The sequence below is a fragment of the Mya arenaria genome, chromosome 10 (assembly GCF_026914265.1).
Source record: "Mya arenaria isolate MELC-2E11 chromosome 10, ASM2691426v1".
In the NCBI taxonomy this organism is placed as follows: domain Eukaryota; kingdom Metazoa; phylum Mollusca; class Bivalvia; order Myida; family Myidae; genus Mya; species Mya arenaria.
The window spans coordinates 48,350,711-48,377,335 of NC_069131.1; the positions used below are offsets into that span (position 1 = coordinate 48,350,711).

Sequence of the window (26,625 nt, forward strand, 5' to 3'; positions counted from 1 at the left end):
CAGCAATGTCGCCTTTGCCGAAAACTAACGCAATGGACGATAACAGGTTTTTAAATTTGTATAATTAAACAAACAAAAAATGAGTACATGTTGATATTTTTTTTGTATTTGTTAAACTTAAATTGCTGGAGTGTATAAATGAGCGCTTTGGACTATTTGTCGCCAATATGATATCTGTGAGGGCGTCTCTTTAAACAGAAATTACATTCACAAAGGTTCGCCCATTAATAAAACAAAGCAGCCAACCACAGTTTCAATGGCGGTATTATGACAATAAATATAGCACAAAGCAAAGTGGGTTGTTCATTTATTAAAATAAACATCGGTCATTAATATCGATACATTAAGGTCAACTCTTTGGAAGCGTCCTATTGCAACAGTTTGTACTATTTTTAGCGAGGCTATCTCGTAATTAGGAGATAAGAAGTCCTATTTAGGATATAATGGGTCCTAATTAATTTATAAGCTCGTAATTCGGAAATACTAAGTCATAATTAGGAGATATAGGGTCCTTGTTACGAGAGCATAGGTCCTAATAACGAGTTTCTTGGTTCAGGGCTCATGATATCGTTATAACAAGATAAATTATCCTAATTAGAATTAAGTATCTCATAAAACGATTTTTTATCTTAAATATACCTTATTATCTCATAATTACGCATTAGTATCTCCTCTTGTAGTTGGGACTTATTATCTCGTAATAACGATATTATCTCGTAATTAGGAGTAATATAACTCGTGATTAGGACTTCGCATTTCCTAATAAGGACTAATATACATTATCTCCTATTGGAAATACTAAGTCCTAATTAGGGGATAATTGAATCTAGGATGCTTCCAAACAATTCATCACACAGTATTAACAAATATTGATACGTAAACATAGACGATGTCAGCCACGGCTGTAAGAATTATTATGTCAAACTAAACAGAATAGCTTCGATACATTCAAATGAAAATCATCATAGATATAAGAGATTGATTACAATACAGGACGGAGAACACGCACCTACTACGAACACAATAAAACATTTTACAAGTTTTAAAACAATTGGGAATGCTCTTATATATCTCAAACTCACAAGACCTCTTAGTGTATGCACTGTAGTCATGAATAATATATTTTAAAACATCAAGCAAAGACGATATGTTTTTAAGAACTTTTATAGCAGCTGAACGTTTCGTGGCAACGCCTTCACCAGTAGATAAATAAAAAAATGTTTTTAAAACAGTTAAATGTTTGCATTTATAAATGTAGTAAAACGCTTGCTCGCTACAAAACGCTTTAGATATTAGGCTTTGCTGAGCATGCGCAATGAACGCATTGCGATATATAACGACTTTAAAGTTTCGTTTTAAATGTTTTATTTTTTTATTTAACGTAACCGAGTTTAGATTTTGTTGAGATTCGACCCTATGTTGCACTTAATCGGAGTACCTCGACCAATTTCACCGAAACAACCTCGTATGTATATGGACGGTTAACAATGTCATTTGTTAACATATAACTACGCTTCAAGTAGATCGCGTAGTAATTCAATCACAAAATATACCTGATTCTATTCTACTTTGTTATTTATCAGACAAAGAAGTCGCCTGTCTAACACTTAACGTACAGGCAGACATCCACTTTGTAGGCGCCGCCACCATTTTAATTTACTGGTCAAATTTACCAATGCACCAGCCGGGGTTACAATTTACTGGTGCTTAATGCTCCAGCATAACTCCGTGGCTCGTTGTACTGGTGATCCGATTGCGCTGCACTATTCTCTGCATTTATCAGCCTTATCGACCGCGGATAACAAAATTCGTAATTGAACAGTTTGCTTTATAAAGTCGACATAGATCCGAAATCGTGTTGTGACAAAGATATTCGGAACAATGACATCAGAACTGTGAGTATATTGACGTGAAGTCTGTTTCAGGATATCCGGTGCGTAGACCATTAATGAGGATGCAGACGAGGATGGCGGCCAGCCAGATGGCAAGGGCGGCCCAGCCTATACGTCTCTCCCAGGAGAGGATATTGACGTTCTTCAGGACGATCACTCCAAGCAACAAACCTGCAGGTATAGAATGATTTGAATTATCATGCAGATAACACAGGCACGTTTATAATATAAAATGAATGATTCCTAAAAATACGGAAATGCTTTGTTTCTCTTTTTTAATGTTGATATAGTAAAAGGACATGTGGTTTGCATGTTTTAGTTATCTCAAACAAACCAACCAAGGTCTCTTAGATGAACGTTTTACGGTATACAGTTGAGATTTCTCTACCATTTCCATGGATACTGTTAAGCAGCCCCTCCCTCCAAAGGCGGTTCCCCTGATATAATATTTTTTTTAACTTTGAAATCCCCCCGTTGACATTGTTATGCACCAGTCGATTGTAACCTGAGCTCCACCCCCATCCCAGGTCCGGGGAACAGCGGGGACTTTAACTTTCGGGCTGGCCAAGCCCGGGTAAAATACCAGTCCTGCGGGGACGAACTGCTGGTAAAATCCCCGCTTAATGTCCTCGCACCCCAGGGATCCTAGGTAAGGCTCAGTACCTGCTATTTTAGCGCGAAGACAAAACCACCGCATTCACCTGGCACTGCACGGCCACCTGGAAGGTAAAAACACGACCCATTACCCCGCCTTTTCCCGATATACCCCGGAATTGGGGGCTGTGGTTACAATTGACTGGAGCATGACTTTAAATCAGTCCCTTTTCCAATTTAAGCTTCTTATCTCCCCCAAAAAAGGTTTGTTACCTGTGAGAAAACCCCCGATGTGCGCAGTGATACCCACTTTGAAATTGTCGGGCTCGTAAAATCTACGGTACACCGCATTGACTGCATCTGCTCCAACTGCAAACAATCGGTGGATTAAAAAGTTTTATGGTATTCGTTAAACGTTATTAGATAGATAGTTCTTTTATCATATGAAATCATACAACCAAACAATAAATATTCTCTCTGTACCGGAAATCTCAAAACCAAAATTGATCAAAAATAAAACCGTCAATCTCCTAGAATATATGATCACATCAATACCAAATAAAACGCGTAGAGCATATTTGTTAAATTATTTTTTAACCTCGAATCTACAGTAACGATGAACTAATTATAACACACGATGGGCCTAAGTTAACAACGTTGTTATCATGTGTCATTTGCACACACGTAATCTGCGGTACTGATACAAATATTGCGACAATTGATTCTGCTAAACTTGTTCTTTTGAAATATATCAGCACAAAATAAACGATTTCACCTTTGAATAAATTAACAACAAAAATGTTAACAACGCTGTAAACTTAAACCTAGTTCTGAACAATCGGCCCAATTTTTTATGTTTTTTTTTATAATCAAATGTCAAGTTTGGAACTCTTGTAACAATCGTAACGCGACCATCTCCGGTAAACTTCGCAAGGTATACGAATGTGTTATGAGGCATACGCTAAGTAGACCGTCACAGGCAACTAAATAAATTCCCTATATATTCTATAGACAGTTGACTAATTTGCACGCGAAATTATACACTAATTTCTAGTGCTTCACGACCCCAACACGATAATAATTTTTATATGGGTAGAATTTGCTCCACTCGTGTACTAATTAGAGATTAAACAACGTTAGAAAAAAGTTACGTTTCCCCTAAGAAAAATAAAATTGGTTGAACGTTATCACTGTGTATTCGGTAAAATGACAATATCCGGTGTAGGAGGACAAACAATGCAGCGGACATGTTAACAATAGAAAGTAGATCAAGTAGATCCAGCATGTTCGGCCATTCATCTGCAAAACCTATAAATATGGAAGGCAGCCAATGGTCTCAGATGGTATAACCATGCTTTGATTCACGGCCACGTGATAATCGAATATAAAAAGAAATAAGGCATGTAACAATGAGTATATGAACTTCAGAATTTCTGTACTTAACTTAAACTAAAACAACAAAATAATGGCCGAGGTTATCCGATTGCTCTTATGTTTACTTACTTAGCAAAACAAGCAGAGTGAGTCGAACGTAGGCGCTTGTTAGAAGGCGGACAGGGTCTTTGGCGGAACACTTGAAATTCATCTCCTTCCAATTCTAAAAAAAGAAGAAGGAAATATGACTAAGGCTTCACATGCAGTTGACAAGCCTGCAGACTAAACACAGCGAAAATCTGAACAAGAACTTTTCTTAAGTGAAATATTGTGTTTAACTTACAGTTCCTTCAAGAAGGTGATCTTTAGGCAATTGCACCAACAGTTAGTTACTTTAGTGAATGGTTCAAATGGGATGGTCTAGTTTCCGCTTTCCTAACGACACGTATGAATAACTCACCAAAATGACGGAAGCAATATGCGCCCCTATGATTGCGTAGCAGCCACCACTAGCACCAGCGAGATTTACAGAAATATCAGTAACGGAGTGGGCGAGGGATCCGCCAACCACCCCGCCAACATAGACGAGAGCCACTCGCCACCACTTGTGTACTATCTCTAGGGGCAGTCCGAGGAAAAGTTGAAAACACAGGTTGAATAGCAGGTGGATGTAGCTGGAATAAAATGCAGGTAGATGATCGATGAAGCTTGAAACAGATAGTTTGAAGGTTGAAGCTTGACGTAGAAATGACTGGTAGACACTATTGTCATTTTATATGTATATGTTTTTGCAAATGTCATGCGCAGTGTTCTGTGCAATTTCAGGGTATACGCTAAGGAGCAGTTATGAACACAGATTCAAAGCAGGGAAGCGGGTTGTGTAGCTGGTGCGTTTGTAGATGTTTAAATTCAGACCACCATTGTATGGAAAGCTGGTATTTTGTGTACAGGGTGACATAGAATCATATAAATAAACTATTATATTATACATATGAAATTTTAGAATGTATGTCAAGATTTGGTTCAAGATATTTCTATATTAACTCCGTTTATTGATTTTTATGAATATCATACACAAGATTCTAATTGAATTCGAGAAAAAGTTTCTTGGGATTTCTGTATAATGTACATGTAGGAACATTGTTATTTGATATTTTAGGGTAATCTTCTCTGGTCATGGTCTTGGTAAACAATAATTTCTTAAAAAAATAACTAGTGCTAGAACATTTCTAAAATGTTGGATTTGATTAAATGATTCTGTGAGGATTACGTTTCAAGCTTTTGTGGGATTGATTTTCTATGCGATGGAGCGTAAATATGTTAAATGGGTGGCTGTAATCGTAAGTTGTTAAATTCTGAAACTAAGCTGCATAGCTGGATGTTATATTGCAGCTGGATGTTAGAGGCTTAGTTGGATACTATATTGTAGGTGGATCTATTAAAGGTAGTGATGAAACGATTATCGAGTTTAATCGATAAATCGTCGCTGACAATGCTATGTCGGCGACAATCGATAGTGGTTGTCCAAAATCCATGTCGCTAATATTCGCGGTACTTTTTGTTTTGCGGTTAAAGAAGCGTAAATGTCAATTTGTCTTTCCGGTAAATTCTCTTTGAGTCCATTTTAACAGGGGAGGTCACTCTCTTACCCAAAAGCGGTGAATGAAAACACTTCTGCTTAAAAACTTACAAACTCTCCCAAAATTACAAATTGTTTTTAATTGTTTATATATTTCATAAAACCTCAATAATCTATCTCTATGGCGTATGGGTCCGGTCTTACCTGCAAATACCGGGGATCCCGGCTCAATGTACTCTGTTTTAGAAACCTTTTTGGTATCGTTCGATTATATATATAGTCCGATAGTAAATCGAAATACTTAGTCTAATTCGATTCGATAAAAGGATTAGCGTAGCTATCTAAAATGAGACTGCATATAGGTAAGTGTTCTATACTGTCAGACAGTTTGGACGAGAGTTCATTTATTAAATGGTGAATGGTTTTTATTTCTTACCCTTGATGAACCAACATGTAGGTGATATATCTCCATGCCTCATACCGGCGTGTAGGGACGTACATAAGCACGTTAGGGTTGGGTAGACCTTCGAACGCGGTGACCGGCCTTCCGCCCCGCCCAAGCAGGATAGCGTAGTAAATAAAAACGCCCACCTGGTGCGATTGACAGTATAAGTTACGGTACAGAAACACTGACCCGCATGTGTTTAAATTACGCGTTGGTTTGTTAACAGAACACAGATTTCTGTGCAAATTTAGGAACTGGCACGGTTTGGTGTTACGTTGACGTAGGAACGAAAGACACGTGGTATTATTTTACTCAATCATTATATACATATGACCATACCTCTAGTAGACTAACGACTGGCATAAAGAATGGCGGCGGGCGACAGTTGTAATTTCGGAGGAAGTCCGTGCGCCACGCTCGCGGGACGATGTTCACCAGGGCGGCTCCCAGAAATCGCTTCATGGCCGTCCGTTCCGCTTGACTGAGGCCGAACTTTTCATACTGAAGTGTACACCAGCCAGTTCAGTTAATGCTAAGTTACAAGTTGTGTGTTTGTGTTACTTATTTGACAAGTTGTCGAAAGTAAGTTCTTTGAAAGATGTCTAAAGTAAGAAACCGCTTGTATGTCGTGACCGAACAGAAGGCAGGATCCAGTGTGTGAATAACTTAAATGTATCTTCATTAAATAATTTGAAGGAATATTCAAAGTCAGATGTTATCAGGCCAATAAACCATGTGTTATTAAGTTTTTTCTAACCATATTTTTAAATTCCGGAAACGTTATGAACCGGTCTCTATCTTCGTCTGCTCGGTCAAGTAGACGTTTCCACTTCCGGGCGGAAATAACGTGAGTGTATGCATCGTCGTGTAGCAATGTGGTTTCCAGTTCGTCACGCTGTATGCCTTCATTGCCGTGCTGGAGATAGATAACAAGGCTGAACAGAGCATCAGACAAGACAATCGGAACACCTCGGATATTTTGCTTTGAAACAGGGCAATTTACACTATTCGGAAGTGACATTTTTCTCCTATTTACTTTTTATTAACACATAACAGTGTTACAAACCATGGTTTTACCATCCAAGACCATTGGCTACTTTTCGTCTTTATACAAGTTTTGAAACTTAATGGTTTTTGATTTCAAAAACATGCTGAACATTCTGAATCTACTTGATAATCTTTCTTCATTTACATGTTCACCGCTTTTTGTACTCCTACAGCGGATGTGGTCAAAGTTTCGAATACACTGTGGTTACGTTCAACCATTTTGTTTATTTTTTACAAGGAACGTAACCTTTTTTCTAACGATGTTAAGTTAGTATACAATTGAAACGTTCTCCATTTAATGGTGTCGTGAACCATAAGAAATTAGTGTTAGTTTGTGTGCAAATTGGTTAATTCATTATAGAATTTAAGGAAATTTATTTTGATGTCTCTGATCAACAGATCGTCGTATGGAGGAGATGGCATTCGGAACTTCTCGGCCATTTTTATCGAAAACAACCTCGGATGTATGTCGGTACATCAGTTGAAGTAGTTCGTAATTTTTTTAATTATATCATTAATTTAATGTAGTGTTTTAGAGTTGTATTTATTGATCTAAGTTTAAATTGATACCATTGAAGTGTATTATTGCAAACATAATTAAGATTCCCAAGAATTAAGTCATAAAGTTTAAATGCTAGATAAAATAACTACGCGATCTACTTGCAGCGGACTTAAACGTTCCACTTTTTGAGTATGTTAACCGTCCAAATACATCCGGATATTTTTTAAAAATGGGCGAAGAGCTCCGAATGGGTTTTACCATGCATCTAAGACCGTTGGCTACTTTTTATCTCTTTAGGTTTTGAAACTGAATGTTTTTTATTTCAAAAACATGCTGAACATTCTGGATCTTTATAAACATACAAATCTATATCATTTATTGTTATTTCACGGATGCGAAACAGTGGCTCCAGCTCTTTTAGGAGCTATGTATTAAAAAAGAACCAATGACACTTCCGAGCTAGAGCAAAAGAACGGATATAATCGTAAAACGTAGGTATGACTCGTTATTTTATCTAATATCACAATTATGAGGGCTTATTTGAGAAATCGGGGAATGCAGTGCCATATAAATATGTTTAATCTTCACACGTTTTTCGGTTATTTTGTAAACATATTGTTTATGGAGTTATAAAACCGATTCTCCCATCAAACACAAGCATGTTTACAAACGAAAGTAGAACATTTTCACCAATTTTCAGCTGAATTTCACTCAAGAAGCTTACATTTAAGATAAAACCAGTATTATCGAGTGCTTTTATTTTGTCGAGAATAAAAATTACCATCTGTTTACCGGAATAAGCATGTTTATACTCTTTTTCTGTGTTGAGCTGGAGCCAAAAGCCAGGGAGCTGGAGCCAAAGCGTGGAGGCTGAGCCAATACTCTGTATAATAATGCACGTTTTGATGAGAAATATCATTGGCTCTTTTTATACACAGCTCCTAAAAGAGCTGGAGCCACTGTTTCGCAGCCGTGTATTTGAAAGACTTGAATATAATCTTACCTTGTTGAAGAGCTGCACGTGCATGTATATGAAAGGGAAACATACATACAGCAATAAATCATATATCAGTTATAAGTCTAAATATACGCTCACAATGTACATGTAGGCTGATGCAAAAAATAAATAAATAAATAATGCATTATTATGTTTTACTTGTGTGACTTTAAAGGCGCACAATATTGGTTGATGCAAAAGAGAGTTTTTTAATGCATTATCATGTTCAACTCATTTGACTTTAATGGTCAAAACAAAACAAAAAGCATATAATTAGTGTAAAGATGAAAAAAAATATAAGGGATATTTTTGCGTGTTTTTTTTAACTAGGGTAGCTATTGTATAATTGGAAAAAACACACACTTTTTAAGGCTTATATTTTGTTATCTGTACACACTTTTTGTTTAGATAATTGAAGTCAAACGTGTCAAACATAATAATGCATTGAAATATTTTGCATCTACCTATATTGTTCCTATTTTAATGGACCGTAAAACTCATTAAACAATAACTTTTTGTTCAAATGTTTTTTTTTTTATCGTTATAAAGAAAACTTTTGCAGCAAAAACTCTTTACGTATTGAACGTACCCCTTCGATCTCCCGCAGAAATTCATCGTTACTCTGCCACTCCCTATGGCTGCACGTGCAACATGACGTCATAATGTGACGTAACCGACCCCTTTACGTGATTGCTCCTACTGCGGCTGCTGTTGATGTTGTAATCGTTGCTGTTGCTGCTGCTACTCTTGCTGCTGATGATGATTAAGTTGATGGTAATGTATTGGATAGTGACGCTTAATAGCTGCTATAATATAGTTGCATGTTTAGTCACATTATAAATATAAGTTGTATGTGTTCAGATTATAACACTAGTTCATCATTCACTTGAGATTCGGTTTGCATAAACCGCACTGTATCGTTGAATTAAGTAACCATCGCTCAATGACCAACTCTACCAATGTGCTTTGGTTGTTAAAATCATCAGTTGTGATAAGACAATATATAGTTTAAACTTCCTGTCTAACATAACCCTGACCTACATATAAATCCAAAACATCGGCATTTATTACCAAAAGTTATCTGAATATTCCTTTATATATTCCACATATCCGAGTAATGAATACCTTATTTAACATCCATTGTGTTCATTTGAATAATCTTGGTATCAAATTTAATATATATCAAATTTCATCATCACTGGTAAATAAAAATGTAGAATTTGAGTAAAAGGTAAATGATAGTATAAGACACTGTCATGTACACTCGCATGTTTATTGGTTACGCTTGATTTATGGTATCACTATTTAACATCTATAAATAGAACTTGGTTCAGATGTGTGCTCTTTAAGTTCAGATTTATCCCTGTTAACTTTTTGAGGTCATATTCATATTCATATTCATGTTAAAACATTGTCATTTGTGGGCGACTAATATTGATTTAATAATGAAATATTGAAATTTAGCCATAAACTTGAAATCTAAATATTTTCAAAATGCGACAAATCTATCCGTAATTTATAATTATTTTCAAGACTGAAATGATTTTGTTTAAATCTTGAACACCTTATTTGACTTGATGCAACTTGATCCTCACATATGTTGAGGCCACTAATGGGGCAACAGTCTGAAGAGGTCTGGTGTGAAAGAACTCAAAATAATTCTGGAGGTGAGAACTTGATGAAATATTCCTATACTAAAAATATATTTCAATTCAATTCACTTTATTGAAATAAATCAAGTCCACATGACCATAAACAGACAAACTGCCAACTAAATCAATAGTTCGTACGGTAAAAATCATAAAAAATCATTCTTCAAATTCATCTTAAAACTAAACGGATTAACATTTATGTCAACAAATACAATGGGTAAAATGATCTGGGACCTATTTCTCAAAACAACGTTTTAGTCTGTTATTATACTAAGCCCACTATTTCTTTTTATATATAATTTGTGATTTATTTTACATTTTTACTTGTTTGGAAGTGCTGGACTGTTTATTGAACTTATCTCTCTGATAGTTGAGAAAAAACCCTTTTAATCAAAATCAGGTTTAAGTAGTGATGAAACGATAATCGAGTACAGTCGATTAATCGTCGCTGACAATGCTATGTCGGCGACAATCGATAGTGGTTGTCCAAAATCGATGTTGCTAATGCTATTTCCGGTAACTACGTATTTTTTTGTGTGTGGTAAATGTCGAGTAAATGTCAATTTTTGTTTCCGGTAAATGTTCGTAGAAGTCATTTTAACATGGGAGGTCACTCGCTTACACAAATGCGGTGAATGCAAACACTTTTGCGCAAAAACAAATTGTTCATATGAATCATAAAACCTTCTTCAATAACCTGTCTTTATGGTGTAGTGGGTCCGGTCTTACCGGTGATCCCGGCTCCATGCATTCTGTTTTTAAAACATTTTTTTAGTATCGTTTGTAATTCATTAATTTACTTTTTTGTGAAAGTTTTATCAAATTAAGATTTTTTAATGAAATTTTCAATATTACAGTTTATTGAATGTTAAGCTGGTTCACAAATATTTGATATGCTTTTACATGGATAATATGCTAAGATAACTTACATGATGCGGTGTGCATCATTTTGCAATTAATGTGCAATTATTAGTATTTGTTGTGTTTTTATGTTGTTTCGTTGAGGGGCGACACTATTTCCCGGTCTCTCCTCGTTGAGTTATAAAAGACAGAAAGGTTATGGAAATTTACTTACTGTTGCAAGTGGCATGACTAAAGCATCACTTACTGATCTCAGGTTTAACCATTTAAATGATCATGATGATACTATGTATAAAGAATGTATTGCTTAATGATATTATGAACTTTCGATTATTGTTTGCTAGTAAATCAAAATGCTTGGTCCGATTCGATTCGATTATCGATAGCAAATGGAGTCCGATTTTCAAACACTAGGTTTAAGTTAGAAATATTGTTAAACAAAATACACTTCTTTAAAGTCTAAATAAAAGTCTGTTTAACTCAAAAAGTTTCGAAAAAGTAGGGCCTGTATTTCCGACAATGAAGTTGGACATATTGTTTTCTCTGGTAGTTACACATACAAACCGTATGATATCTGTCGGACTCTCTGGTAGCGAACTAAGATGATAAGCTTAGTTTGTTTGGCTAACACGGTATAAATTCAAAATATAAACACGGAATTATTATATATGTAAAACAATAACAATAAGACGTCGTAGAATGAGGAAAGATATATGAAACTACAAAACTATGTTTCATTCACTATAAATATATAAGTACAGGTATAGATGCATAATTATTATACAGTATTACTCGATGTATTATTTGTAGTTAATATCCTTCTTACCTGATATATTTGTTTGTTGTACATATTTTATGTAAACTTTTGTTTCTATATGTTTCTTTGTTTTATGTTCTAATTATAATGTGTCATGTCTCTTCATATCGGAGTTAATAAAGAATATCCCCCCCCTCTCTCTCTCTCTCTCTCTCTCTCTCTCTCTCTCTCTCTCTCTCTCTCTCTCTCTCTCGTATAAGTATGAAAATCGTATCTCTCTCTCTCTCTCTCTCTCTCTCTCTCTCTCTCTCTCTCTCTCTCTCTCTCTCGTATAAGTATGAAAATCGTATCTCTCTCTCTCTCTCTCTCTCTCTCTCTCTCTCTCTCGTATAAGTATGAAAATCGTATCTCTCTCTCTCTCTCTCTCTCTCTCTCTCTCTCTCTCTCTCTCTCTCTCGTATAAGTATGAAAATCGTATCTCTCTCTCTCTCTCTCTCTCTCTCTCTCTCTCTCTCTCTCTCTCGTATAAGTATGAAAATCGTATCTCTCTCTCTCTCTCTCTCTCTCTCTCTCTCTCTCTCTCTCTCTCTCTCTCGTATAAGTATGAAAATCGTATCTCTCTCTCTCTCTCTCTCTCTCTCTCTCTCTCTCTCTCTCGTATAAGTATGAAAATCGTATCTCTCTCTCTCTCTCTCTCTCTCTCTCTCTCTCTCTCTCTCTCTCTCTCGTATAAGTATGAAAATCGTATCTCTCTCTCTCTCTCTCTCTCTCTCTCGTATAAGTATGAAAATCGTATCTCTCTCTCTCTCTCTCTCTCTCTCTCTCTCTCTCTCGTATAAGTATGAAAATCGTATCTCTCTCTCTCTCTCTCTCTCTCTCTCTCTCTCTCTCTCTCGTATAAGTATGAAAATCGTATCTCTCTCTCTCTCTCTCTCTCTCTCTCTCTCTCGTATAAGTATGAAAATCGTAGCTTTACATAAAAAACGGGCACAACTCTAAAAATGTTCATTTATGTTCCTGTAGTCCATGTAAGTGAAAATAACGTCCTTGGATGACATTGACCGAGAACTTACAGCCTACTTGCATTATTATTTTTATGAAGCCGTTGCACTAACCAATAGTGTCACACCATGGGAAAAGACATCACCACAGCAAACACGTCTTCTAAGTTTGACAAAATGATATAGTAATGTTTTTCACTTTTTTCTTAGTGTTTATATATATATGTGATATTTATAGGTGCGTGTATGCTGTTGTTTTTGTAAATCATTACATAAAATGTTATATATTCATTATACATCCATCTCTGTTCCATTAATGTCCGTGTATATCGTATCATATTTGTGTGTATATATTTAGTGTACTCATCTGTATACACGTTAATTTCTTCACTAACGGAGGAGTAAAATGAATACATATATTTATACATCTATTTTTCAAAGCTTAAACATATTTAAACTGCCGTGTTGTCCCCCGCAATACCGAGAAATGCGCATGCCGAATTCAGACAAGGATCATAATGTGTAATACATATAACATATTTAAATCTGATATTCTTTTCAATCCAGACGGTCAACTTACGTGATTTTCCCCCACACATGTTTTAAAGAGTTATAATTGAAATATACCAAAGAGTAACCGGGGATCCATACGTGAAATTGCCACACTAATTTTTAACACCATTTATTTTATGAACGGAAATTAACCGGTCCTTTAAATCATATGGATACCAATAATTCGAGTACGGTTACTGATAGCCACTAATACTTTTACTGATATTCCGCTTAGTTCCGCGTTTACTGATGAACTAAAAGCTCATGGCAATGGGTGGATCCAGGATTTAACATTAGAGGGGGCATAACTTAGGTGCGTAATTTTAGCAATTTATAGTCCGAAATGGTGCTTTTGGGGCGTACTTTATTTTATTTTCCTTTATAATATAAGTATTAAACATGGAACTTGGACGTTTTTTTATATTTATTATTTATTTATTTATTTATTTATTTATTAAGGGTTACTGATAGCCAGTTCATTAATTAATTAATTCATTAATTCATTCATTCATTAATTCATTAATTCATTCATTCATTCATTCATTCATTCATTCATTCATTCATTCATTCATTCATTCATTCATTCATTCATTCATTCATTCATTCATTCATTCATTCATTTATTTACTTATTTATTTATTTATTTATCTATATATTATTTTTTATTGTTTTTATTTTTTGTTTTTTTTTTGTGTGTGTGTGGGGGGGGGGGGAGTCCCCCTGGATCCGCTAGTGAAGCGGCATACTCACGTGTGTACAAATAAACAAAAGACACAGCTGCACCACGAAAGTGTCGACAGCTCATTTTCTTTTCACCACTGATAAGGGGTGGAGGGTGGTGGAGATGGCGTTTGGTAAGCGTATTTATACCCAGGTGCCAAACACCCCTTTTTAAGTCGAAAGACCATAGGCCATCTGACGCGCACGCAGAAACAAAACGTGATAAATGCATAAATTACTCGACTTTACCTTACAGCTGCACTGTCACAGGTTTTTATATTTTGCGTCAATTATAATAGCAAACCAGTGATATATAATAATATATGCTGACAAAAGATCAGATCACACATTTTCATATTCAAGTTCCGTTCGAAAATTAATGTTTTATGACTAAGAGCGTTAGTAACGGTTTAAGAAAAATGTATAAAACATCAATTTTTGAACTTAAATATGAAAACTGCAATTCGATTTTTTGTCAGCAGTCTTTTATCGCTGGTTTCCATGAATTTTCGCATAGATTAGCTCGTTCCAAGACAAAATATATAAAAAAAGTTGTCAAAACGTTCAATCTGTGAGAGTGCAGCTTTAAGTCATTGTATTCGTAAAGTATGTAGTTTTGTATGAAGACTTAAAGGCTGCTATAGGTGCGACAGGGAGGTATAAGTGTTCAAAGGTTTTGTAAAAAAATTACTGTATAAAAATGCCAAAATAATTACCGAACCTCTTAATACGTAAATGACCGTTTCTTACGCGTCCGCTATAACTAAAATTTATGTGTAAAATCGTAAAGTGCCAAGCAGATTGATTTAAGGACAATCGTATATAAAATCAAATGTATTTACATATCATTGAAGGGTTTTTAATAAAGTATCAATTTGACCTAGATAAGATTGCATGTCTTTCGTGACCTACTTAGGCAATGGGAATTTCCAACTTTCAATTTTCCCGGACGATGACGTCAGGTCTCAGTGCACATGTTTACCCACAATTCAAAGCGATAAGAAAATGTCTACCTTTTAGAGTAACAAAAACAGTAAAGAAAATATCGCAGTCATCCTGGTAAACATTGTGTTGTCTTCTCTCAGTTTTGCAATTAATGGCTAATATGGACTTTCTTCTGTGTAATTGCAATCATATTTTTACCGAGCAATATTTTTTTCTGGGAATTGAGGCATTGTTTTGATCGTAACCTCCCGCCACATACATTTCCATAAAAATTGGCCTAGTTGTTATTTTGGTAAAATTTTGCCTTTTAGGTCGCGTTTAAGGGTATGAGTTGTAGATGCCTGTAGTCAGCATGAACGAAACTTCATGGGACGATAGCCGTACGCTGCTGTCACACGGAAACATGGCCGGTATGAGGCAAAGTGGAAACATTTCGAAAGACGATGCGGGTGTAAGTTACTTTTTCCAACGTCCCCAGTTGCAAGAGCAGCCTGACCCGAGCAGTTATTCCAACAAAAAGTGGGCCGTTGGAGATGACAGCGTTATTGAGCAGGCAAGTTGGAATATTTGTCATTTTGCATGCAAACGGTCATTGTTTTCTGATTCTTATATGGTTGTATAGGTGCATTGATGATTCACGCTGTAAAAAAGTGACCATGACCTTTCTTGAGAGCTCTTTGTTACTTGTGCTGTTTCTTTCCACTTTGTTTTTATTGTAAATAATTGTGTATTTTTTTGGATTGCATCTGTTTTACGTATGTACCAAGTTGATTTTGCGTCAATTTGCACATTGGTGCGAAAGGGGTGAACTTGTCTGTTGCAAATAATGTTCAAGATAAAAAAATGGGTCATCATGGTCTTGGGAAAGAAAATCCACTTTTTATACCAAGAGAATGGTCTTGGGAAAGAAAATCCACTTTTTATACCAAGAGTCAGTTTAAAATGCTTTAAACAGATACAGACTTAAATAGTTTGCATGAACTGTTCAAAATGAATGTCTAATGACACAAATTTTTTATATAATGTGTTAAAAAAGTCATTCTAATGATGTAAAATATGAAAGTGTACCTCATATGCACTAGTCAATTGTAACCACGGCCCCCCAGGTCTGGGGATATATACCAGGGATAGCTGGGGAAATGGGCCGTGATTTACCTTTAAGGTGGCCCCGCAGTGCCGGGTGAATGCGATGGTTTTGTCTTCGCGCAAAATGTAGCAGAGAATGGGCTTACCTAGGGTCTCTGGGGTGCGGGGGCATTTGGCAGGGATATTACTATCTGTTCATTTCCGCAGGGCGGGGATTTTACCCGGGGTTGGCTGGACCGAAAGTCAAATTCCCCGCTATTCCCCGGACCTGGGGGGGGGGTGCCATGGTTACAATTGACTGGTGCAATACTAGTAGGGATACAGTATGAGGGCTGTTTGTCAAGTTTGTGGACAGAAGCAAATTAATTTCACATTATTGATGCAAACAATATAATACATGTGACATGTCGGGCAATATATTGTGAAGAAGTATTGAATATTTCATAGAAAAATCTCAATTGAAGTCTTTCTATGTGCAATTTTCAACAACCACCTTTCAGCACAGAGCACATAGACATGTCATGGCTTTGTGAAGTTAAAATACATTTTAGTTTAAAGATTTTGCTCACAATGCTCATAAAATTCATCTAAAGCTCATTTAGAAAAAGTTTTAAGCCAGTATTGGATAAAATGTTATTTAGGGTATGGTTTATAGAAAGAAATCATTTAAGTGATGTTTGGAGCAGAATGTCAAGGTATCAATACCTATTCAGGTTGTATGAAGGTGTGTAAGTGGTCTGGTAGCTCAGTTGTTTGAGCACTTATGTAAGTGAGGGGTCCCCGATTCGAGCCCCTTTCTGACTACACATTTTTCACCCTATGATATTTGACGCTCACCAAGGGACTATGGTGGCACTGTATAGCATGTAACTCGCACTCAGTGTTAACTATGTGTTTTCCATAGCACTGGTGTTTGTCAAATTTGAGGACTTATTTCCAGTTTGCTGGGAACTTGTCACAGTACCGATAATTATAGAAGTTGTGAGAAAATGTGTTAGCGGTTCAGTAGCTCATGCTGTTGAGTGCTCAGGCTGTTAAAGAGGGGACCTGGTTTCCAGAAATGGACACGACGCACATTTTTCTCACCCTGTTACCCTATATTTAAAAAATAATCATAATCATTGTGCATGTATTTACAATTCGAATGGCCCTGGTGAGAAAAACACTGGGTGCATTACTTGCAATCAATGATCAGGTCTTTTATCATTTCCTTCTAGTCTCGGGGTGGAATGACTGTGCAAGAGTTGGAGAGAAACTTCCACACCATGGCACTCGACAACCGCGAGGTAAGTATCAGATTAATGATTAAACATAGGATTTTGATCTGTTGTAGATGCCTTATGTTCGCACCAGTCCCAAAGCAATCTAGATAAGCTTATATTTCTCCCAAGCACTAGACAAAAAAAAATCAATAAGATTTATATGAACTATCCTGCAGAATTGCGTTCATAGTACATTCATGTATTGGGTAATATGTAAATTGGCATAACCAGTTCTCCGTGTGGAGGTTCAGGGCCTATGTATATAAGATCAGTCGACTCCTTCAGGGTCGAGCATGTTTTTTTCTGAAGCAGTGGTCGAAATTAGCACAAGCCCGCAAGCCCTGCACTGGTAAAATGTCTTCCGGGCTTGCTCAAATTATGAATTTTATATAGCAGGGCTTGTTCATAAATATGATTTCATGCAATAGTATAAGAATTCGGGCTTGTTCAACCAAAAGTCTAATTTCGATGACTGCACAAGGGATCTGTTGCTTCTTTGGCCTCGCACCTTACACCATAATGAAAATGATAATTTTCATGTTTAGTAGTAGGAAAAGGTCAAAATATTAATTACCGTAAATTTAAGGTTTAAAAGTTTGGGATATAGTGATCATTTAATGGAATAATTCTATTTATAGGCTGCTTGTTAGGAAAAGCGTAAAGCGTCTTACAATTGTTTTTATATAACATTCATTGAATTTCTTTTACATTCAGGTAATAATAAGAACATATAGTTTCAATGATTTAGAAGAACATAAGAACAAGCCCTAAGTCATTAAGATTTTACACAATGCATTTCAACCGACTTGGGTATTAGCAGGTTTTCTGGAGGTAGGTAACCAAATTATGACATTATGTGTGTTAAGTTGTGAAACCAATCTTATTTTTGAGCGTGGTACATATTGGGGCTCAATAGGTGATTTTATTGGCTGGAAATGTAGGTTTTAATATAAATACTTTATGGATTTGAATTTGACAGTTACCTGTAATAAAAAAGCCCTGAACAATAATCAAATCTTTTATGTTAGTAAATTTTTGTATGACAGGGCCACAAGAAGATGTGGGAGCTGGGCCCTGGTGGAGACGGGAAACAGGACGGAAACCAGGCGGCAATGTTCCAGAATAACCTGTGGAACCGACCACGTGAAGAACACACCTGGAACAATGCACACTCGGGTATGTTATAACAGAACTCTTTGACCTTAATGTTGGGTTAAAAATGTAGAACGGCTACTGATGGTTGCAAGAAAAAATCAAAATTTATTCAGATGTCGAATACTTTTTGCGGAATAATTTTATTAATTTGACTGGAACTTCCTCCAAATTCTATAGATTTTATACATTGAGTTACAATATTTCTATGAGAGTACCAGTGCAGTCAGCTAAGTAATCAGTTGGGACCACTTTAATGAATTTTTGATTGCAGTAGCCAGACATTATAACTATGATGTAATTTTCAATACCATTCGTAGAAGGAGGCGGGGGATCGTTGGGTGTCAACATGGTGGAGTACGTGCTGGGAGGGGGATCACCCAGTGTGGGCCCTGGTAAGACTCTCCCCATGAGACACCAGCTCAGCAACCCATACCAGGTAACATTCCAGTGCCTTACTCTAAATTTTATACAGCTTGATATAAGGCAGTGGTCGACATTATCACAAGCCTGCAAGCTCTGCTTGTGTAAAATGATTTTAAGGTCTTGCTCAAATAAGTAATTTTATATAGGAGGGCTTGTTGATTTTTTTGTTGCCAAGCTTAAGTGTACGAATTTGTGCTGGTTCATCCAACATTTTTTAATTACGTTAACTTTTGAAGGGACATTTTGTTTGATCAAGAAATCTGTTGTCAAGCCTTTCTAAGTCTTTATTTATAATCAATTTTTCCACATTTTCAAGAAAATAGATGTCACTATCCATTGTAATTCATACTTCTACATTCATAAAAATAGACTGTATTCTTCTGAAGTGAGAATGCTACAGACTTGTTTTAAAAAGAGCTACGTGTATCTTCCCTGCCTTTACATACTGTGAAATCATTAATGTTCGTGGGGCATTAATGTTCGTGGTTTTCGTGGGTTGGGTGATCCACGAATTCAAGATCCCACAAAATATAAACCCTTTATTCACTTTTTCACTAATCTTGTTATGTACATAGTCTAATTTATTCGTTACAGAGGCCGCAGTATACAGCGTAAATATCCATCTCACTGTATATCTTACTATCATTGTTTCTTAAATATATTATATCAGCCTTTAACAAATAATAAACCAAATCATTTTAATGTGTTTTTATGAACTAAATGACTGAAGCACGTGCCTAAACATGTTCTGTCCATGAAAATCTCCCATGTTTAAAAGATGTAAGTGATGAGTGTCGGTTCTCGATGTTTTTCTTTAATGAAATAATGAATCGATTACATTGGAGGTTACTGAGCACCTAATGGGACAATGTACAAAACAACGCGTTCAATATACTTATTAACGATTAAACAAAAACATGTGAATAAATATTGAAATGAGATGATATTCAAAAGTGATTGAAATTGTAGACATCAATTACGGACATTCTCGGTGTTTTCACAGTTTGCAAAATTCTTAAATGGCATTCAATGGCTTCGCATATCTGTATTTATGATCAGGGTACGTCTTCTTTTATGACCTTGATTTCCAATTAAATCGATAATTTACATGGGTATATGCACAAATTGGCATGTCGTACTGCACTTTAGCGAGTGTCATAAACCGAGTGACGTAGAAGATGGAAATCACGGGCCAGCGCGTGGAGATAATGCAGACGATCTAGAATGATCGCAGTTTTCGAATTCAAGTACCCACGAAATTGTTATTTTTCGGCAAACCACGAAAGTTCATGCCAACGAATATAAATGATTTTACAGTAGCTTATCTTCGTATGCGCAGTATGTAAATCTGCTTTGATTTCAATTTAGTTATCTCTCGTTAAATAAAGGATAAAAAGTAGGAAATAGCTCACTATTTTTTTTTCGACAACAGATGCATAAAATGAAGGTTGGTCAGGGTGACGGAAATGAAATGGACAAGGAGAAGACTCCATCCCCATTTGAGAAAGTGGACAACGGTGATCCCGGGGACGGTTCCCAGGATGGAGGGCTTCAACCCAACGGGATTATGCAGAACGGGATCAAGGATGATCAAGTCGTATATGGGTACGTGGTATGATCGTGTAGCCATATTCCCTTATAAGGTTGTTTCGAGTTTGTTAACCTATGATATCCAAAGTTGAAATTGAGTTGAGCATTTTGACTTTTGATTTTTTTTTCAAAATTAATTTTCATTTTATAATATATATAGGAAAGTTTATTACCTTAAATAGGTAATGGTGTTGTGTGGAAAATGATCAAATCATTGTTGTTTTAATTAAATTTGATAAAAACATGCACTTCTAATGCTTATTCTGATAACTTGACACTAACATTTAAACAACAAGTGATATTGTATTTTTCAGCCGTCGTACAGGCAGTCACCAGAACTCCCCAACACTTGAGGATAAATCTCCACAAATGGGCAAGGAGTCTGATTTTCTTGAACAACAGGTTACTGAGATCTTTGATATACGGGGTTTATAAATGAATCTTGGGCTATTTCATTTAAACATGCACCACCTTAGGACATCATTTGAAAAAATTTGCACTCATGTTTTTGTACAATAAATTTGCATTTCATATGCATGAACCAGTCGACCTTTTGTGTAGGAGTTTAGCAAGAAAGAACTAACCGGTATGCATGCATTTTTAAAACACTAGTTAAAAATTTTTGAAATTGGGCCCTGAACTGCTAAATGATTGAGGTTGTCAGGGTTTTTATCCTCGGCACACCAGCGTATCATAACCTATATGATACTCTTGGCAAATCAGCTGTAAAGATCTCGTACTCATGAATAATTAATAAGGTGAAATCCAGCTGCTTGATTGGGCGCATGAGACACACCTAATGCGGAGCAGAAATTGCCGTGAAGTTACGGATGTAATCTCGGTTCGAAATAATCCAATGAGATCACAGGCAGGATATTAATAAATATGCCGATAGCTCTTCACAAAGGAGATTCTTTCCTATTTGTTGTTGGCTATTTCATTGGTCGAAAAATGCTTATGAATATTCAAGATTAACAAAGTTTCCTTAGCCAATTTGCCAAGGTTATCAATCCATATCATATAGGTTGCCGAGGATGAGTTTTTTGGACTCCTAGTTCAATTTGATGGAAGGCAGTAACAATAAGTGCTATTTGGACGTATAAATATTCTTGAAAGATGCTGGAATCGCTGTTCAACCTTTAAGCTTAATAATAAGTTATGATTAGAAGCCAAACAGTTGAAAGTATATAGCACGGAGCGTGGAGGACAACTAACATTTGTAGGTCTAACACTGGTCATATGTATATGCATAACTAGTGAAAGTCTGGTCAATACTGTGTTTGTGTTTTAGGCCATGATGCAGCAGCAGATGGGAGGATTCCAGTTGGACCCGTCACAGCTGGGTATCAGTGAGGCCATGGGTCTGGACCCGTCCCAGTTTGATTACGCCAACCAGCTGGCACAGATCCCTTCCATGGACTCGCCCAACTACAACATGGACTTTCAACAACAGGTAGGCTCCATGACCCTTTCCTTTTATGTGTTTTGTGTGAGCCCATGGTTTTCTTGGATAGGTATTGACCAAAACCTATGTTTCGGATATCTTTGACCAGACCAAAGATTTTGTTCCAGTCTTCCCCAAGTTTTTGGGGATTTTTAGCATAAATTTAGGAGTTATTGATGGTAGAAACATCGAACCCTAAAGTTACTCTTTAAGGACATGTCTTTAGCACAAAGGAGTTCAGACCTTACTTAGCACCCTCTTGTAGCGTATAAATCGCAAAAGCTGTGCGCCCAACTGGCAAATGCCATAAAATGTAAATTCACAACCAGAATTCAAAATATTGGAGAATATGGCAGATGATTACAGTAATTTGACACCTCTTATGGGAGTACACTGGGTGTACAATGAATACAACCTAGCTTGGCTAGTATGCAATGATGCCATTTTCTCATTAAAACCCTTTAAACTTAACTTTCTATCAGTGTTTTGTATGATTTTTGACTTCACAAAGCCAGAACTGTCACCTCAAACTGGAAAAACTAGGCACATTCTAGGTTGGTTGTAATTTTCAACCTGTTGTAAATGACCGAAGCATGGATTTCATAAATCCTGCAATAGAAAACTTGAGTCATTTGGGAAATATTCAGGCTGGGGACCAATTTTCAACTTTCTTTGCATCCCTTGGACCCCCTAGATAAACTCCCAAGCGTATTAAGTATTATTTCGGTACCCTATAAAATTTCTGGTTTCTGGCAATTTGTAACCATGTACATAATAGGAGCCCCAGCTGAAAATTTGGAGGTTATACTGCGATTAAAGCATTCATTCCCTTAATTTGCAAGGATCTAAATGTTTTCACACCCAGATGCGTCAGCAACAGCAGCAACAACAGCAGCAGCAACCAATAGCAGTGCTGACACAGCAGCAGTATGCCCTAGCCACTCAACAACAACAGCAACAACTGGGTATGTACCCTGTCCCCCACCCTTCCCGTGTATTCGCCAAACCCCCACATGTTGTCTTCTGGCTAACATCATCCCCCAAAAAACTTCCAATCCTCATATCTGCAGGCTGTGTATTATGTTTGACATTGTTTTAGTTAATACATGTAGCTAAGGTCATGTAAAAAATCTTTTTTGCTTATTTCGTATCATAGTAAAATAAGGGAATGTGATAAAACTTAGGATCACTTGTCTGGGCTGTCTGGTTATTGAATTATAAAATAAAAATATGGGGAAAATTGTATATACATGTTCTCAGGGTTTATTTTTTTTGTTCATACAATTCATGCTCTCACACGGACTGCAGATATGTAATTTTCTTTAAAACAATCTGATTAAATTTTTAACCCTTAAGTTTATAGTTTATTTTTCCCAGATCACAATCAGATCACATTCATCTATTTATATAATTCCATATTCTATGATTGTGCTGAATTTTAATGGTGCATTGTTTTTTTGCAATTTTTTTAATGGATTGACATTGTTTATTGCAATATTTTGAAGGGAAAGTATTCAGCGTAATATTTTTTTTTAAACGGGAATATTATTTATTACCAAACAAGCAAAAACAGATTTCAACAGAATTAAATGATTGATATTTCAAAACATATCTCTTGAGAAATTTCTCGTCAAATTATCAGATTTGGAAGTTTCTGTGTTATTACTGGGCAGGTTCTTTCTTTAACTCATCTCTTTGATTTGAAAGAAAAAGTTGTGATCACAGCTTTGTTGTTGATGCTTATGCTATGTCAAGAAACGAGCATTAGCTTAGTAGACACATATTTTACCGGTGACAATATATGCCCGTAACTTACAATTAATAAATTTTGTTGCGTTATGCCCGTAACAGGTAAAAAATAATGGACAAACATTAGCATCCAATTGTGGTGCTTTTTTGTGAGCTTTCTTATATTTTTGAACCACGTTGGATAAGTTGCACTAAGATTTGTGGGTTGCTGTTTATTTTTTTTATAATCATGCTTAAAACTAGCATGTCTGTTTATCTCGAAAAAGGATATAAAACTTCAAGGACTTTTAAATTGGATAGTTCTGGTGGATATTGTTCTTATTAATATTTTTTCATTATCTAATTACTGTGGCATGCATTGATGTAATTCTTAAAGGACAAAATATCCAGTATATTGATGTTCAGTTTGACATTTTATTTGTTTATTTTGACTGAGGATATTTTTGCATGGCTTACAGTGTACGTTTATTTTGCCTATTGTTTTTCTTGCTGGTGTGTAGGAATGAACGGGGGTCTTACGCCACAACCGTATGTTCTAAGCCAGGACCCGTACACCGTCGGTTTACAGCTGGCAGGTTAGATGTCTAGCAAGAGTAGCGCACATGTATCTTACTCTAGAGCGCATGGGGGAGCGGGTCAGGCTTCAGATTGAAACAGTGACGCTCTTGGTTTAGCGTCACAATGACATTCCATATTTATCAGATATTTTTGAAAATCTAGTTAAGAATGTCAGACTTCAAGACTTCTGTTTAAAAAAAACTCATTTAAAATATTTTGTACTAGGCATATGGTTTTCTGAGACTTCTTTTCATAAATATTTAAATTTCATTAATAATGTTGTGGTTCCTGAAACATGCTGAAAAAGCGACAGGCTAGGTTTGTGGGGAACTATTTTATTTTGGGATCTTATCTTGTTGTGTACAAATATCATTAGGGATGACATCAAGTAAACCATTGGTCCTGACCAGTAAATTTTTACCTGAGCTGAGTAGAATGGTAATGGGTTGAGGCATCTGACAAACATTAAGTAGCTATAGATGAAGACACATGACAGTTCCCAATGTTGAAGGAAATAAGTCATTATAAGTGACAGCGTGTTTTGTACCCAAAATTATTTGTTTTTAAACACATTTGAATTAAGTTTTGAGTGCAAACTATATGCTGGCACACGGGAGCATTTTAAATATTATTTCATGAGTCATTATTTTTTATCTGACGATGTTACACTTATTTAGTACCAAAATGTTGATATTTTGAGGTCCTACACATCATCACATGTCATGTAAAAAATTTTTTTAAGTAATTCGTCAAAATGAGCATTTTCCTATTTGACTGTCATTTTGCAGTCGGTCCAAATGACTGGCATTTTTTTCAAACGTAAACAGTGTCGGTTAATAACAGTAACTGGAATCACAACAATATTTTTGTTTGGCTCAACAATTTAAATGGTACCAAATTCAAAAACTTTCAAGCCTGTACCCTATCCCTGACTACCTAGTTACTATGGAGATGGATTACTGTAGTGTTCTATGGTGGAAGCATACACATATGTTGCTATGGTGACAGCTGAAGGGAGAAGTTGCAATGTGTTCTTAGGAACAAGATCTGTGATGATGGAAATTCAGTGCATGTTGCCATTCTTCAGTTGGTTTTCTGTCTGCTTCGCTGCTGTTCTATCTAGCATATTACAGAAAAGATAACATTTTGGTGCCAGGAGTGTTGTTTCACATTTTGGTATGAAGGACAGCATGGTTGTAGCAAGCAAGTAAGTTAAACTTGACAAGAGATACACACCTAAATAGGATGTGTATTTTATCTGGTAGAACCATGAAAGATGTGCTTTTAAACATTCAAGAAATATGAAGATCATAATGCAAACACTTGCCATTGTGATTATTGGGGAAAAAAATGAATCATAGATTGTAACAATGATAACTATTGAGTGCTCCATATTTTTTTTTAAATGTTGGGTGCTCCATCATTTTCACATTTCTCCTGTCACCTCACACACTTCCCTGCCTTGTCACCATAGTGATGTGTTGTAGCTTAATAACCATGGTAACCCTATCAACAATTTTCTTTTAATGGTTTGTCATTGTTAGCATTATATCTTAGTTACTGATATTATGTTATGATTGTGGATGTCATTGTCAGGATTTGGAGGGGGAAAAATGATTAAGATTATTTACAGAAAAAATATAATGAAATGTCATTGTCTGCCTGAAAAATATTAAGAATAATACACTTAGCACATATCATGTAGAATTTTATATATATATTCCTTTACGTGTTTTGAAATATAATCAAGGTAAAATAGTCAGCACACCCAATAAAAATGCTCAGGTATGTAGGTGAAATATTAACAGTGGTCTGGATGTCCATCTGCAGGTCCCACAGTGATCCACCCACAATACTACAGTGTACAGACACCCTGGGGAATCTACCCAGCAAATATCATACCAACCCAGGGACAACAGACTCCACAGGTAATGTGTGACTGGTGGGTTTAACCAGGTTTTCGCTAAGTTTTCAACGAAAACAATGGTTGAAAACAATGATATTAAAATGGGGATGTTGTTGGGCGGGAGGGCGCCATACATCAGTTTGGTTGAAAACAATGTTATTAAAATGGGGATGTTGTTGGGCGGGAGGGCGCCATACATCAGTTTGGTTGAAAACAATGTTATTAAAATGGGGATGTTGTTGGGCAGGCGGGCGCAATACATCAGTTTCTGCTGAATACCCTAAGGTAGCATTGATAGAAAGTAATAAAAGTATTACTTTTACGGTCACAATTTCAATCAGTCTTAAGATAAAATGATTTATTATAATATAAGTCTTTGAATTTGGCAAGTTAAAAGTTACAAATTACTTGATTTTCAACATTCTAATTGAAAAATAGTGGAAAAAGATAATGTATTTGGGAGATTTTAACTTCCACATTTCAGTGTAAAACTTCCAAAATTGATGGACAGGAAGTTTATACTTCCATTTTCAA

At 36.0% G+C, this 26,625-nt stretch overlaps 2 protein-coding genes across 4 annotated transcripts in view; one reads left to right on the forward strand and one right to left on the reverse strand.

The window, feature by feature from the left end:
- Positions 1-295: 295 nt before the first annotated feature.
- LOC128204763 (rhomboid-related protein 2-like) lies at positions 296-7,150 on the reverse strand. Its single transcript, XM_052906169.1, has 8 exons — positions 7,103-7,150; positions 6,642-6,800; positions 6,224-6,385; positions 5,876-6,030; positions 4,321-4,534; positions 3,990-4,083; positions 2,760-2,855; positions 296-2,063 (listed from the first exon to the last, which is right to left on the reverse strand). The coding sequence occupies exons 1-8, from the start codon at positions 7,148-7,150 to the stop codon at positions 1,888-1,890; spliced, it is 1,104 nt and encodes a 367-aa protein (XP_052762129.1). The 3' UTR covers positions 296-1,887.
- A 7,787-nt stretch (positions 7,151-14,937) lies between these two features.
- The window catches only part of LOC128205458 (pumilio homolog 1-like), a 32,423-nt gene continuing 20,735 nt past the window's right edge, over positions 14,938-26,625 (forward strand). For 2 of the 3 annotated variants that reach the window (XM_052907106.1, XM_052907108.1), the window contains exons 1-11: positions 14,938-15,032; positions 15,230-15,471; positions 17,222-17,290; positions 18,313-18,442; positions 18,739-18,857; positions 20,277-20,449; positions 20,749-20,836; positions 21,726-21,887; positions 22,744-22,843; positions 24,128-24,202; positions 26,016-26,113. In XM_052907106.1, coding sequence (XP_052763066.1) covers positions 15,256-15,471; positions 17,222-17,290; positions 18,313-18,442; positions 18,739-18,857; positions 20,277-20,449; positions 20,749-20,836; positions 21,726-21,887; positions 22,744-22,843; positions 24,128-24,202; positions 26,016-26,113 — 1,230 coding nt within the window. In that variant the 5' untranslated portion in view covers positions 14,938-15,032; positions 15,230-15,255. The remainder of the gene's footprint in view (positions 15,033-15,229; positions 15,472-17,221; positions 17,291-18,312; positions 18,443-18,738; positions 18,858-20,276; positions 20,450-20,748; positions 20,837-21,725; positions 21,888-22,743; positions 22,844-24,127; positions 24,203-26,015; positions 26,114-26,625) is intronic. The other variant, XM_052907107.1, reaches the window with a different exon arrangement.